This window comes from Lichenostomus cassidix, chromosome 3 (assembly GCF_008360975.1).
Source record: "Lichenostomus cassidix isolate B80296 chromosome 3, HeHo_3.0, whole genome shotgun sequence".
Taxonomy (NCBI): domain Eukaryota; kingdom Metazoa; phylum Chordata; class Aves; order Passeriformes; family Meliphagidae; genus Lichenostomus; species Lichenostomus cassidix.
In genome coordinates, this window is record NC_139483.1 from 2,720,158 (window position 1) to 2,735,584 (window position 15,427).

General features: G+C 38.0%; 1 protein-coding gene across 2 annotated transcripts in view; it reads right to left on the reverse strand.

The window, feature by feature from the left end:
• Nucleotides 1-15,427, reverse strand: part of ESF1 (ESF1 nucleolar pre-rRNA processing protein) — a 29,329-nt gene that overhangs the window by 2,519 nt on the left and 11,383 nt on the right. For both annotated transcript variants that reach the window (XM_085054039.1, XM_085054038.1), the window contains exons 9-11: nt 12,073-12,234; nt 5,414-5,535; nt 4,165-4,255 (exon numbers count right to left, since the gene is read on the reverse strand). In XM_085054039.1, the coding sequence (XP_084910165.1) occupies nt 4,165-4,255; nt 5,414-5,535; nt 12,073-12,234 (375 nt within the window). The remainder of the gene's footprint in view (nt 1-4,164; nt 4,256-5,413; nt 5,536-12,072; nt 12,235-15,427) is intronic.

Consider the following 15,427-nt stretch of genomic DNA (forward strand, 5'->3'; position numbering starts at 1 on the left):
TCAAGAAGAAGCAGGAAAAGCAGGAGGTTTCCTGACCTGAACCACACACTCTGACCTTTGAGCTTGGAATTACATTCCCAGGCAATTCACAGCACTCCACTGGGGGTACTCTTAAGGAAGATGCTTGGCTTCATTTTGCTAAGCCAGGTTTGTACTCAGACTAGAAATACAGACATGCCAGACACATGTCAAATTATATCACCAAGGATAATCTGGAGCAGGACATATTTCTTGAGGAAGATTTTTTTCTGCCTTGACTATTCCCTTGACTATTTCTACATGGATTCCAAACTGGAAATGGATTTCCAGAAGAAACAAACCACCATCACAAAAAAATAAGCTATCCAGATGCACTCAAAAAAGAAACTGTTAATTTAGTATTTCCAAAGAACGTGCAGGAAAATCAGATTCAGTTATAATATTGTTATCTAAACTACACAATTTAAGTTGATGTGTAGAAGGGAGAAATCAATGTTTTCTGTAAGACTTCAACAACTGTGGAATCTTTTCTATCTTCCAGAAGTGGCTAAACTACAGAAAAGGAAACAAGGCAGAGAGATACAATTGGAGACAATTATGTGAGAAGTTAGATCAGTAAACTTCTTTGTCTTTCCACACATCCCCAAAGAAAAATCCCTCAAATCCCCTTCCCTCATTTTTCACTATATGAGGAATCACTGAAATGATCCTTTTGCTTTCTGAGTTTTCAGTGGCTGCAGATGGGGCTGAACCAGGAGTTGGTATCAAACTGAGCTCTTCTCCATGAAAATAAATAAATTAATAAATTTATTTCTTGATTTCTTACTTTGACACTATGCAGCTAATAAAATCAGCTTGAGACTTAAAATACCTCTGAGACTCAAAAATTTGTATCATACTGAAAATGGTTCTGTTTCAAAATTCACAAAAGCATAATTTTCTGTATTTTAAACACACTCCTGCCACAGCACCTCTTTCCACACACTTTCCAGAAGCCCCACCACACACACACTTTTTGCACACTTATGGCAAACTAATTGCAAACCCCCAGATTTTTCCTAGCACCTCCTCCCCACTACCATCTTTTAATCAGATTTGTCCCACCTACAGCAGCAGATACTTCAGTATTACATAGAACTAATTGGTAGCTGCCACCAGCCAGTATAAAAAAATTCCAATTTCTGCTGTAATCCCCACTGAAGCTGTCATTCAGCTCTTTCTCTGCTCAAAAATTTTGTTTGCAACATTAAATTTGCACATCAACTGTGGCCAGCACAGGTCTTTCCCAAGAGAAATCCTTTTGTGTTTTATAAATAAAGATAAGGTTTGGATGTTATTGAAAACAGTGTCCCAAGATCTGGACAGTGCAGGCCTGGCCAATCAGGCCTAGGGGGAGGTTTTTGACTGACCAATCTGGGTGACTTTTGAAAACTCTATATATATGATGAAATCAAAACAATAAAGGCCTTTTCCTTCTTGCCACTGAGAACTGACTTCCTTACTCTGCTAGCTGCTCAACAGCGACAATCAACAACTTTCCAGTGCTGACAGGAAAAGCCAATCACAACTTTGAGACTTCAGAAAGTAACCTCAAATCAGAAACTCCTCTCACAAGACCTCTTATTGCCCTCAGTGAGAAACTTGAGTCAGCCTTTGCTGAAAAAAGCTTTGCAAACACACACAGTAAATGAATCTTTTCATCTACTTTATCTTCCAAGTACATGTTCTACAACTATGCTCTGATTTTACTGTTAAGCTCTTATGTCCTTGCACTCATACTGCTCCCTTCTGGCTTTACAAAGCCATCAATACCTGCATACATTATAAATTAGATCATGAGAGGGTATCTAATGGTTTGCAACTAATAGGAGTTACAATAATGTATGAAGACCTTTTCCACAAAGGCTCAACAGAAACTATGTTCAATAATCTAAGGTGTCTGAAACTGTTCAGTGATCTCCAAAAGCAGGACCTTGCTCTCATGTTAATAAGCAATTACACTATTTAGCTATTAACTTTTCAACAGTTTAGGCTACAAGAGTCATGATGTCTCCCTTTTCTGAGACCCAACAGAAGCTGATGCAGTAACAGTGAAACTGGCCAAGCCAAATCTGAGTTTTACAAGGCTTTTTGAAACAACATGGGCATCAATGTAAAATGAAAGTGACAAATTATTTTTTCTTGACAATATGAAAGTAGAGTCAAGCTTCTAGAATGCAACACCAAGGCTCAGATACTTGCAGCAGCTGACATTTTAACCCATGGTACTATGAAAAAGCCCTAAGAAAACTCTGTGCAAAGCAAGTACTGTCCTGAATCCCACACAGACAGCTTTTGGGCACAGCAGGCATGAAGAATTCACTCTACCTTGCCTGTCCCAAGGTGAAGCACCCACAGTGTGAGAATCACTGCCTGCTTTACAAACAGTAATCAGGAATAAAGACATGCCTGAAGAACACATGCTTGAGTAGACTTCCCATAATTTCCAGTTTTCCCTTCACAGCACTCAGAGTTCTTAGGCCCTTGGTCTAACAGCTCCTTGCACTCTTGCTTCCCTTCAAATGCCTGAGCTTGACAGACACCAAGCTACACAAGACCCACACGTTACAGCCAACGAGTGACTCCAGCACTACTGCATCCTCAGTTTCTGCACTGCCCCACATGAGTCTGCAAATAAACCCTGTCATATGCTTTTCCAGCATAATCTAAAATAATCTGACAGTCAAATTAAGGGAGAAACTTCAATCTTTCAGGGGAATTGTGGAACACTTGAGAAAAATGACAGTAATTTAAATTGCCTGTACCCTCAATACAGAATTGGCAGAGTTACAGCCAAGTTCAAAGATGACTGTAACCCATTTCCCCTCACTGGTTAAACTGTGCTTGAAAGTAACCCCAACTGTGAGACAGAGGCTGTTCTGGGTAAACTTGGTGAAAACTGAAGTTGTGCTGTGTAATTACCATGAAAATGTAAACTAGCTGGCAGCCAACCACTGCACTCTCCCTTGTAGAACTTCTCCAGGGCTAACCATGTTCTGGTTTTCTCCTGTATCTCAGAAATTATCAGTAATCTTGAAGACAAAAGCTTCATTTTCTTAACCGTTATGTCCTCAAAGATTCCACAAACATTAAAGTCTATTCTCCAATAAAATATTATGGATGAGAAGGTTTAAGAATGTGCAGATAATCTCATTCTCTGCTGAGCCCCTCTATGACACAAAGAACTTCCCACATAATGCAGAAGAGAACATTTTTCCAGAGATTCCATAGAGAACATCATACATCATGTGAGAGTACCTAGGTAATCTTACTATTAAAGAAAAATTAAACAATGTAGTGGAAGGAATGGAACTTGGATGTGCACTGCTATGGTCAAAAAACCTCCAACTAAACAGACTGGCAATATTAGTAAACCTCTTGCTATCTTCATTCTGTTTGCTTGTTTTCTTCTTTTGTTTTTATGTAATTTTACTTCTTTTAATATACAACAGTGTGAGCCACCCTTAGGATCTGGCTCCCAAGAGTGTGGAATGTCAGAAACTTACCTTTATTGATTTAATTCAGCAAAATCCCACTCAAAATAAATTTGCTGTTACCATGGCAAAAGCTAATTTAAACATCAGAATAAAAACCTTGTAAAAAAGGTATCCTAAGAATCTAAACAGGGCAAGTTATTTTCAAAAATGTTACTTTTCACTATTCAGGTTTCTAAGCAGCCCAGTGTACACCAGTAAAAATGTGTATCAGACAAAGAGAAAAGTGATTTCTTCTGAAAGACAACTTTGTTCACGATCCAAAAGCATTTGGCATTTTTGTAATTGACCAAAGCTTCAAAGGGACCTATACATATAAAAATATATATCTGGTTGTTCCTACCTAAACAGAAAAGGACTTCAAAAGCAATGGAGTTCTTTTCTCTGGAATACTTAGGGGAGCAGCTTGTTTCTAACAGCCATCCCCAGAAACTGGATAACTAACTGTGTCTGGTGAAAGCAGAGGGAATATTCCCTACCATTCCACAATGGGCATAATTTTACAGGAACAGCAATTTTAGGAAAATCACACCTACTTCCATTTAATTCTGAACATTCTGTCTCTGCGTTTCCTCCATCCTGACTTTGTTTTGAAAGCTCAGTATTTAACAAAAGGGCAGATTTACTCCAAAAGTCACCTGTCTTGACCAACCTGTTTTCTCGAATTCTTCAGCAAAATATGGGTCGTTGAGATCAACATCAGATGGAAGTTCATCTTCACTCTGCTCTCTCTCAGCAGTAGCCTGTAACAAACCACAAACATTATTTCAATTAACATACAGCTACTACTGAAGTTTCACTGGAATTAAATGTTCTGTTAGTAGCCATGAAGAGGAAAACTGAAATACTTTACATGGAACATCATAAAACCAGAGTACACTAAAAATTGGTAGTAAAGACAAATCAACAATTTAGACTGTCTTTCACACATTTAAAGTTTTTTACTAGGCTTATCCCCAAATTGTGATGCACCAGACAACCATTCCAACAAATGACAGGATCACAGCACTATTATGTCCTTACTTTATGTCCCACAAAAGCTCTACTTGGGGACAAACATGAGTAAGCAACTTCATTTTGCGGTGCAAATTTCAAAAAGCTGGAGTTTGGATTTAAAAGAACAAATTTTCTTACTGGTAGTAGTATGTCACACACCTTGCTCCTTGACTTTATTTATCTGAGTGGACAACAATATTATGCCAAAGTTGCTCTGCTACCTAACAGTGCTACTTCCTCATTTGAAGCACTTGTCAGATTAAAGAAGTTACCCAAGTGCTAGCTAAAACTGCCTGACATGCACAGAGGAACTCAAGGTGTAGAGTTTACTCTTAGAAGTGTAATTCTGCAATGTGAGTTATATTCAGAGTCACTTAAGAGTTTAGGGAACCTAGATTCTGCATACCACATGCTTTTTGTTTGTTTTTCTTTCTCTTCCAATTTGAATTTTGAATAGCCCTTTGAAGCTATTAATTCTTTCCCATTACAGCTTTGGAAAACAAGTCTGTATTATTTTAGCCCCAAAATTTCCAAAACTACAATTATCATTGTCGTAACAACTTTGAACTGATATGCACACAGTAGCAAAAAGACCCCTTCTAATGCATTAAAAATTAAAGCCAAGTGTTATTATGACTAATTTATCTTTAAAGCAGCACAAGTAGATAAAAGATTTTTCTATGTCAGCATATCCTGAATATCAGCAGTATCCTGAATATCCTTTTACTCTGTAGGTTTGATGAAGTACTCTCACTACTTCCACATGAATGACAACTGCACATTCTAACCTTAAAGTAACACTGGCAGCTGTGTGATTTTTTATTTCATTTATCTGAAACAAACAGTAACAACAAATTAAGAAAAAAAACAACAACTCTCCCTCAAATGGCCAATATAAACATTACCTTTCTCTTTTTCTTAAGAATTCTTTTTTCTTTCTTCTTCTCTAGATATTTTTGCCATGGAGTCAGGTTATCCTTCCCTTCCAACCTGTTTTTGACCATTTCTTCAGCACTTTCTTTCAGGCCTAGAAAAAAAGCCATAGTAAAAAATGTAAAAAATAGTTTAAAAAATGTGATGAATCTGATTTTTTTTAATCAACCGTTTTCTCCTTTGTAAAAGAACAATCTAGTTTTTCTTCAACAACTCTATGAAAACAACATAAGTATTACTTTAAAAACCATTTTCATAAAGAAGATCACTTTACAGGACGTGTTTTTCCAAATAAAACATTCCTTCAGTAAAAATTGTTCAAGAGTCAGAAGAAGAGCTTGCTGCTCCTCAGAAAGGTCTCTTCTCCAGACACTGGATTGTGCAGTCTACAGATGCCAGAATGAGTAACACCATGAAACCAGCAGACATACACAGAGCCCTTATGTTTGATGTAACACACTATCATTACTTAAGATTCTGAATTCATTAAGTTGCTGAAACTTTGCCTCTGTGACAACACTCTGACAGTGCTGCAGGATCTCTGCTGACCACTGTGTTTTTCATTCTAGAAAAGTAAACTCCATAGAAGTGCAACATGTCTGGCTCTAAATAATTCTGGCCTAACAGGATCAGACAGCTCAGTCTGGATATGTTAACTAGGTTTACATTAAATTTCATAATTTAGCATAGACCCTCACTCTTTCAGTTCCCAACACTTGCAGCTGCATAGGCAGACAAATGTGTCCTAACCTTTAAGTTAAGCCTTTTGTAAACAGAACAGAATGAAGTTTTCTATGATATGCATCATTACAGTATTCAATGGTGAAAGAACATCACCTTAAAAATAAATGCATTAAATAACTGGTGAGTTCCCATTTTACATGTAGAATACTTAAATCCAGAATAAGCACTTCATTTAAAAGCAATCTTCCCATTTTGGTTAAAAATTCCATACGCATCAGGAATATTTTTCCAAAATCCATTACATCACAGAGCACTTGGATGTTATGAGGATGAATACTGATTTCAGATGCAACTTATACACTTTCAGCCCCTTCTTCATGAGATGGGCACTTGCAAGAACAAAATTTCATGATCTAAGGGGATTAAGTGACTTGCCTTGCAATGCACCAGAGCACAATTCAGTGGCAGAAACAGAATCCACTTCCCTGGTAGGAGGTAACAGCCTGGCCAATGAACTATTTTTCTCCCATCTGCAATTCCTTGCTTCATTTACTACACACCCTTTCTTTAATTTCTGTAAAAAATCAGTTAGATACCCTATAGGTAACACTGTCTCCTACAAAATGACTGAAATCTTTTGGGAGTCTGTAGGAATCGTTTCTGCTTTGCCCTCCAAATCTGGTATTTGTTGTCTCCGCCAATTCTACTTCTAGTGGTCTCTCTTCAGCATTCCCTCCTGCCACCCCAGTCCAGCTCTGACCACATCCTACTCTCCCACCCCTCATTCCTGTTTTATTGCTTAGAAATCACTCAGATCTCTCCAGATGTCCTAGACTAGATCCCATTCTTTCTCCCAGATTTCTCAGTTGCCAAGTCCCTGTTCTTCCTCATTCCTCCCAGCTCTCCTCAGTATGGAGGAACTCAAAACAGTGATCATGATGGAAGGAAACGGCAGTATTCATGGACACTCCTATCCAGCCTCAGAAGAGCAGGCAGAACATTTTTCTGAAAAACTGCAAACATTAATCCCTAGTTTTGTGCTTGCTGACACACCAAAACTAATTCCAAGGCTGGGGAGCTGGTTACAACTTGTCTGAAATACAAAGTGGGGACAAGATCTAAAATCATATGAAACCATAGAATCGTAGGATGAAAAGAGTGGAGCAAAACCAAGATAAAGGATCCTTCTACCACTCTGGAAAGGTGCCAGAATGAACAGTAAGTGGCAAACTGCTACATCCACAAAAACTGGTTACTCAACCAGCAAGCAAATCAGAGCCATGATAAAGGAAGGATTTTGCATAAGTTCATGTTTTTAGTGCCATTAAGAAACTCTCATACAACGAGAACAAATATTTAGTTATCTCCAAAGTTCATGAAAGTAGAGCCATCAGCTTCCTTGAAACTGTACCACTATAACTTTGGATACTATTTTGTAGTGCTTTTATGGAAAAAATTACTGGTCAGGTAACAATCTTGCAGATTCCCTTTGAAGATAGTAAATATAGAATTAAGAAAATATATGTCACATCTCCAGCAAAAGAGAGACCCAAAACCTGAAAGGAAGTTACAATATTTCAGATTTATTTGCCTGGAAAACGGAATCATTTGATCCATCTGGCACTGAGGGACTTGGAGAAAAATCCAGCCCTTTCTTGTGGTATTTGGCAGTCTCATGAAAGGCATTAGAGTTTCTCCACAGATTAGAATGGCTTAGAAACTACTGTCCAGACCACTTCCCGAGAATAAGAGTGTATTTAAGTGGTCAAAAGGATTTTGATTGCAGAAGGGGAAAGGAATTGTCTACTTTAGGTAGAAATATTAGCTGGCCATAGAAAGGGCTAACTTATACCCTTATTGATATAGGTTTTTTTAGAATAAATGAATCACAATAGTTTTATTAATCTTCACAAACGAGGCCAAGAAAAGAGAGGGAAAAGGTCATATATATTAGCATGCAATGGAATCATACTTCAGCTAAAGGATTAAACATGTGAAAAATACTACAACAAACCTAAAATACATTGCTGCTCACACTGGTGGGACAGCAAGGGAGGGGGGCAGGCCAGAATTTTTACTTCTCAAAACAGCTTTGAAAACTTGAGGAAGTTTAACGTCCTGCAACTGTCACTGTTATTAGAGGCTAACAAGATACATTTCTGTTCTCAGGAAACCTAAGCAAGTTCATCTTGCATGCAATGCCTCACCAGAAAACAAAAACACCTTGTTGCAGGTGGCTAAAAGGAACAGCAAGTAGAAATACTTGGATAACATTAGAATTTGTCACCCCCAAAGATAAAATACATTAAGTCAACTGAGTTTTCCTAATGCTGCAGAAGGTGAGGCTGCTCCAGTCAGGGGAAACATCCACCAATGATCCACATGGATATTTATATTCCATACCATTTCTGTGCTCTACATAATCTCTGACTGTACAGTTGAGCTTTACTGTGCATTTTACAGACACCATAGCCTTCTATTCTTCTTCTGACAAGAAGAAATTTGAAATTTTCCTTTAAGCCTACATAAATATTTACATCTCATTCTTCCCGAAGGAAGAATTTTTGAGTCCAAAAAAAGACCCCAAAAACCTGGCTGAAGATCATCAAGAAATGCAGTTGTGGTCTTCTCTCTCTTCACTTTCTTGGGGGAGCTTTGGGAGCTGGATAAGGAGTCACAGTAATTGTTGCTTAAATCAGATATGATTAAGAAAACAGATGGATGCTTAAATATAACACTGATTTTGTGCCTAGAAGAAACAGACCAAAGAGAGCTGGAACTACATCTAATTTATTTTTGCTGGCACTGTGGTTTATTTAAAACTATTATGATTCAAGAATAACTGAATCATTCACAAAGTATGCTTTCTATAACCATGTGTAAGTAACAGTGCCAAAACTCAAAATTTTAAATTAATTCAAATCCATGCCTTTCAATTGAAAAACTTCCTAGATTTAACTGTTGTAATTCTTCCATGTATTAAACATTTGGGCAGAAAAAGATTTTGCAATAAGTCAAGCACATTAAGGCAGAACTCGATAATAAAAATATTTCAACAGACATAAACTAGTTTTGAAAAAAATTAAGGAGTCCTCAGAGGTTACAACAAAAACTATTTTGGAATGCCCAGAACGCTCCAACTGAACATAATTAAATTGTTTTGAAATTTAAATAAGCACATTTGTTCAAGGAAAAAGAACATAACAACTAATGCTCCTCCCTCCCCTACGGAAGCACAGCCTCAAGTGTGGATACATTGCCAGAGCTATAAACTACTGTTCAGCATGTGCTGCCTCTGCTCCACCATATAAAAAACATATATAAAGGAGTATCCCTTTCAGGTGTGCAGGAGCTCCTCTCCAAATGCTGCCTGAAACCTGTAATGGCTGAATTTTGGACTCAAAAGCAAAGTTAAGACACCCATCTTCACTTTTAGGACTTGTGTTTTGGACAAAACCATACTGCAGGGGTCAATAGCCACAAGTGGCATTGCTGACCTTGTGGAGGTGAACAGTCTCTAGCAAAGGCAAGTGAACACTTCCATGATTTCCAGAACCTCTGCTCTTCAATAATCCTCTCACTTTTTCAGAGTAAGAAATGAGGAAATGTTAACACATACTGCAAAATCATAGTTGCTAAATTTACATCCAGTACTATAAACTGCGCATATAAACTTCATTGTGCAGTTTGAACCCAAAAATGGGTTCATTGCACATTGAAGCCAAAATCATAAGAACAAACCTGACCCCATGCATGGATATCCAGCTAAATTTAGACAGTCAGTCAAATTTATCAGGACAGGAGATTTTTCATTGGTTGGTTTGAGTTTTTTTACCATCCTCCCCTCAAAAGAGATGAGGACATAGCAAAAGTCCTAGGAATCCTACAAGAAGGTGCAGTAAAGAAGGGGTTGGACAAGAGGTTAAGTATGGAACAAATCCAATTTTCTAAAGTCAAGTTCCATTGCAAAGATGCAGGGAGCTCATGCATTAGGGAACTGGATTCCATCTCTACTACAGTTAATACTCCATTTCTACTAAATATTAATGCAATTTATTTGTAACATGCAAGCACAGTGTCAAGGACAGCCTCTTAGAAAACTTCTTGCTCTCCCAGGGCAAGCAAGGCTGAAGAGTTTCCTTTGGTCTCCCTTAAAACAATTTTCCATCTCCTAAAATGAATGGTTTGCTAACTACGTTACCACATTAAGTTGCTCAGACTTTTTTTAATTTACAGGAATTCTTTCATACAATTTGCAAAATTCTATGAAAAAAGAAAACCAGAAATGCATAACAAACAAAAAACACCCCAAATGTGTTTTGCAAAACCAACACAGAAAATGGTTGCTCTAAACAACAAGTAAATATATATAAATACAAATATACATAAATACAAAACACCCTCCTAGCAGCAACTGGTTCCACCTGTGGTTTCCACCTTCAATCTGAAAGGTGACAACAACAAATCTTTGTAGAAATCCTATAAAGCTAGCTCTGTATGAAAATAACTTGGCCCTGAAGCTCAGTACTGAGTGAGCAGCATCACAGAATGCAAGTACTGACACGCTGTGGCCAGAGGGAGTACAACGCTCTCCTGGCTGCATGAAAAATGCCTTTTCAAAAAGGGTTTGGGGAGAATACGTGTCAGAAGTTAATGGAATTACAGAAGCACGATTGAAAGCACACAACTATTTTTAATGCCCAAGTACCCTTTTGAACACAGATCTTATAAAGAACCAGGAATAAAGCTCTTTCATTCAGTTTGGTTCATTTCAGTGAACCACTACAGACCACAATATTACAAATTGAGCAGAACTTCTATTCAGCAGAAGTTACCTGAGTGAACTCAGAATAATACTATGTAAATCATGTAATTAGCTATGCATTCCTAGCTGGGATTAACCCATCAGCAGTGAAGGGGCTGGATTCTGGTATGTGTCTGGTCTTGCTATTTGCAGTAACAGATCGGGGCTGTGTCCTGACACAGGCTGCAGTCCCACACCTGCTGCACCTTGCTGCTCCCAAGAAGGGAATGTCATACTTCCCTAAGCTTTGAGCTGCACCATTTAACCTTCTGAACACTTGCCTGACATGCTAACTCAGTGGAAAAGATCCAGTTTTTTCCTTTTCCAGAGTAGTTCTGTTATTTTAGCAAACAAAATTAAGCTTGCAAAGAGACCTACCAAGTGCCAGAGCTGGTAGAGGCAGTCAGGAGCTCTGGATCAAGGTGATGCCACAGTGAAAACCTTTCCCTTTGTGGGTGTAGTGAGCTGTTAAACTGACTCATTTACACCTCAGGGGAAGCACTCAGTCTGAGTGGGTTTTTGTCATAAAGGAGAAAAAGAACTAGACACTGAATTCTGGAGCTCAGGATGAGTTCTGCTGGGATGCTCTATGGTGAAGTTACCTCTCATTAATTTCCAGGTGGCAATCTGGATGTCACTGTTTCCCAGCCTTTCCTGGTACCTTGCTTTCTCGCAGAGCACTCTCACTGGAAGGTCAGACTTCTCCCTCTTCTGCTCCCTCAAATCTTTAGTATTATGCAAGCAAGATTTCCAAACCACCCTCCTCTAATTATACACGATGTTTCCAAATCATACTGGTTTTAATTTTCAAAAGTGTAAGTATGTTTTATGACTCTGTGGTAAAAACATGGATTCTACTTAAAAAGAGTCTATAAAGTGATAATTCAAAAAGCAAGTACAAAAAATCCTGAAATGAAAAAATAATCTACAAAGAGAAACTTACAGCTGAGGAACTGTAAGTTCCTCATGAGCTCAGTCATGTTATTTCTTCTATTTTCCTCACTGTAAACAATCTGGATTTCAATTTACAGAAAAAATTAAAAGGGTTTGTTTCTCCTACTATAAATTCAGCACCTTACACTATTATCCCTGTCAGCAGACCAATACTGCATATCCTCCAAGGCAGGAAAGAAAAAAGCTTACCTGGAACCCATTTAATTTCCATTCCTATATCCTTTTCTTCCTGTTTCTTCTCTTTTTCTTGGATACTTTGCAAAAGTTCTCTGTACTTGGCAATTTGCTCTTCATCATCTTTTTGGCTTTTCCTTGGTTTGTCATCTTCCATTTCATTAGCTACATCACCATCTAGGAGGAAAGAGCAACATTATCACAGAGAGCCTCAAAAAAGTGAGCAACTGAATTTAGTCTTTAGGAAATACACCTAAGACATACATTATTTCCAAAGTACAATAATATTAATATAATAAAATATTTTCACCTATTATTACCCCACAGAGTGACCAGTTTAAGAAATACCTTATTTAGAGGAAATAAAAATAGTATCTGAAAAGACAAAAGAGAATTTGTCCAGCAAAGGAAATCAATCACTGGACACAGCATCCTTTACTGTATTTTAGCATTATTAGTTTCAGACTCCTTTCCAGCAGAGTAGTACCTAAATCTCAGAAACCAGTGGTGTAAAGCATTTTGAAAATGGAATGCCACTTTTTGACACACAAACTGCAAGATTCTGTAAAAGGGGTAATTACTCAATGCCTTAATCTTCAGTGACTTGCGGAATGAACAAATGAAGCAAGACAGAAAGAGGGATTCTTTTTTCCTTCCTTCTCTAGATGGGCATTACATTTGCTACCTTCCAGTCAACTGGGACCTCCCTGATTATCCAGGACTGCTGAAAAATGATGGAAAGTGGCTAAGTGAGCATATCATATCCGCCAGCTCCCTCAGTACCCTTGGGTGGATCCCATCTGGCCCCACAGACTTTTATGTCTCTAAGAGGTGTAGCAGGTCACTGACCATTTCCCTTTGGAACATGGGGGCTTCCCTCTGCTCCCTGTCCCTGTCTCCCTGTTAGAACAGTTAGAACCCAGAGAACAACTGGCCTTACTATTAAAGACTGAGGTAAAGGAGGCATTAAGTACTGCAGATTCTTCCTCATCCTTTGTCACTGTGCTTCCCTCTGCATCCAGTAAAAGATAGATTCTCCTTAGCTCTCCGCTTATTGCTAATATGTTTATAGAAACTTTTCGTCTTTCATGGCAGTAACCAGTAAAGTTCTATCCTGGCAGTGACCCTTCTAATTTTCTCCCTGCATAACCTCACAGCACCCTTCCAGTCCCCCTGAACTGCCTGCCCCTTATTCCAAAGTTCATAAACCCTCCTTTCTTTCCTAAGTCCCAGCCAAAGCTCTCTGTTCAGCCAGGCTGGACTCGCTCCCCGCCGGCTCATCTTTCACACGGCACATGGGGACACTCAGCTGCAGCTGCTTTTCCACTTTCCTCATCAGAAGGAAGATCTAAGAGAGAAGCATCTGCTCAACCAGAAAGCAAGAGGCAACTCTGTTTTGACGACAAGTAGAAAAAGAAGCCATTTGATTGCTTCTTCTTCCCGGTGTTGGGTGAAACAAGAAGCTGTACTGGACAGGAACTGAAGAAATCGTGAAGCTAAAAAAGGATTCCTAGAACCTGGATAGGCAAGGGGCTACCAGTTTGTATTTATCACTCATTTTCCTAGGAGAAATATAAGTGACAATGCATATTGTCATTCTTTCTCATTTAGATAAAACTTGTATTTCTTCTGTCAAAACTATCAGTTTTAAAACAAATGTTCAATGTTGCCTTCAAACGAACTGTAGGAGCTTTTAATTCTGTAAGCAAATAAAGCACATTTGACAACAGCTGGAAAAAAGGAAAGTGAGCTGAGTATGTTCTCAAAGTTTGTTCAGAGTTCAAATAACCTTGTCAGTGGCTTTCAAGTATCACACTGCATTGCACAACATCAGGAACCACTTTCTGATGGATATTAAGGCAGTAATGCTTTCTGCCAACAGCTTGTTCAAAGGCTTTTTGAACAAAACACACAAACCAAAAAGTTCTGGGGCATTAACAGCAGCACTGCAATCAACTTGGGAAGGGGAAAAAGGCAAAAGCTGATAAAATTCAGAGTACAAAATACAAGTATATTCTTACTGCTTTCAAAAGAAAGTAGCAACAGAAGTGCTAAAAGATTTAAAAAGAAGAAAGTTCAAATCATGAGGCTGGTCAGAAACATTCCAATACAATAATTTGTGGGGGTGTGAATGTTTTTAAAAGATGAAATTAATGCAAAATATAACCAAATGCAGAGGTTCAATATATTAAATTGGTGACTGGCAGCTGGGTTAGCTGAGATCACACTCTTGTAATCACAGCGTTGTAAAGAGATTGTGTTCTTAGTTTAAGAAGATTATCTTGCAATAGCTGAGTAGGTGATTCCTCTTTTTATTAAGCATCAGCCTTAGAAACTAAAGACAGTAGAAAACTTCTAGAAGATATAATATCTGACAAGAGATCTGCTGCAAAGCTGTTTTTTTAATAAAAAGATGAGGGGGTATCTTCTTTCCATGATGTAATGGCAAAGCAGAAAACTCAGCTACTGACTTGGATGCTAATGGCCATAGCACAAAAATTGCACTAAATATCTCAGTTCTATCCAGGGTAGTTATTCAAATTCAGATAGATTGAAACAAAAACCAAAACAACAAAACACCTACAATGCATGTAGACCCACAGAATTAGAACAAAAAAGCTTCACACTCCAGTGTTCAAGAATCAAGTCTGAGCTAGAGGTTTTTGCACTACAGCATGACATGAAAAATTAAATGTGTTGACCTCAGTCTTGAGCCAGAAAATAATAAAAAAGGAAATGTTGGGGTTTAACCTCATTTTCCCACATTCTAAGTACTCCAAGAACAAGAAGTTGTGCAGATCCCATTAGTTCATCCCAATGATAATAAAAAAAGGAAAAATTTTGCATACAAAAAGAAGTTTATTCAAAGCCTATCAGAGTAGATGTCTGATATCTGATGTAGTAGTAGATGTAGTAGATGTCTGGTATCCAACATCTGCATCAGCTGTATCAAACTTCTGATGCTTCACAGAAAGAAAATGATCAGGTTGGGGTATTTCTATTCTGAAACTCCCATGGAATTCCATCCAGGCTTGGCCAACTCATAAACTGCTAAATTCTCTTTCTTCTTCTTTCCAGAGACAATAATAAATAATTGCATGTTCTACTTCTGTCACCTTCCATTTCTTAGCCTCCTGTAATAGCTCTACTGTTAGCCACACTATTATCTAATAAAATGCTGTATATGCACTTAAATTTATATATGTAATCACGAGTTATTGCACCAAAAGAGATTTCAGAACTGTAAGAAGATTTAATAACTGGTCCTTTCCAACTCAGGATATTCTATGATCCCATGATTGTATTATCAAGACCAGCTAATCAAAAATACACCTCTATAAGTATTTTATCATGTAGTGTGTTTCAGTAT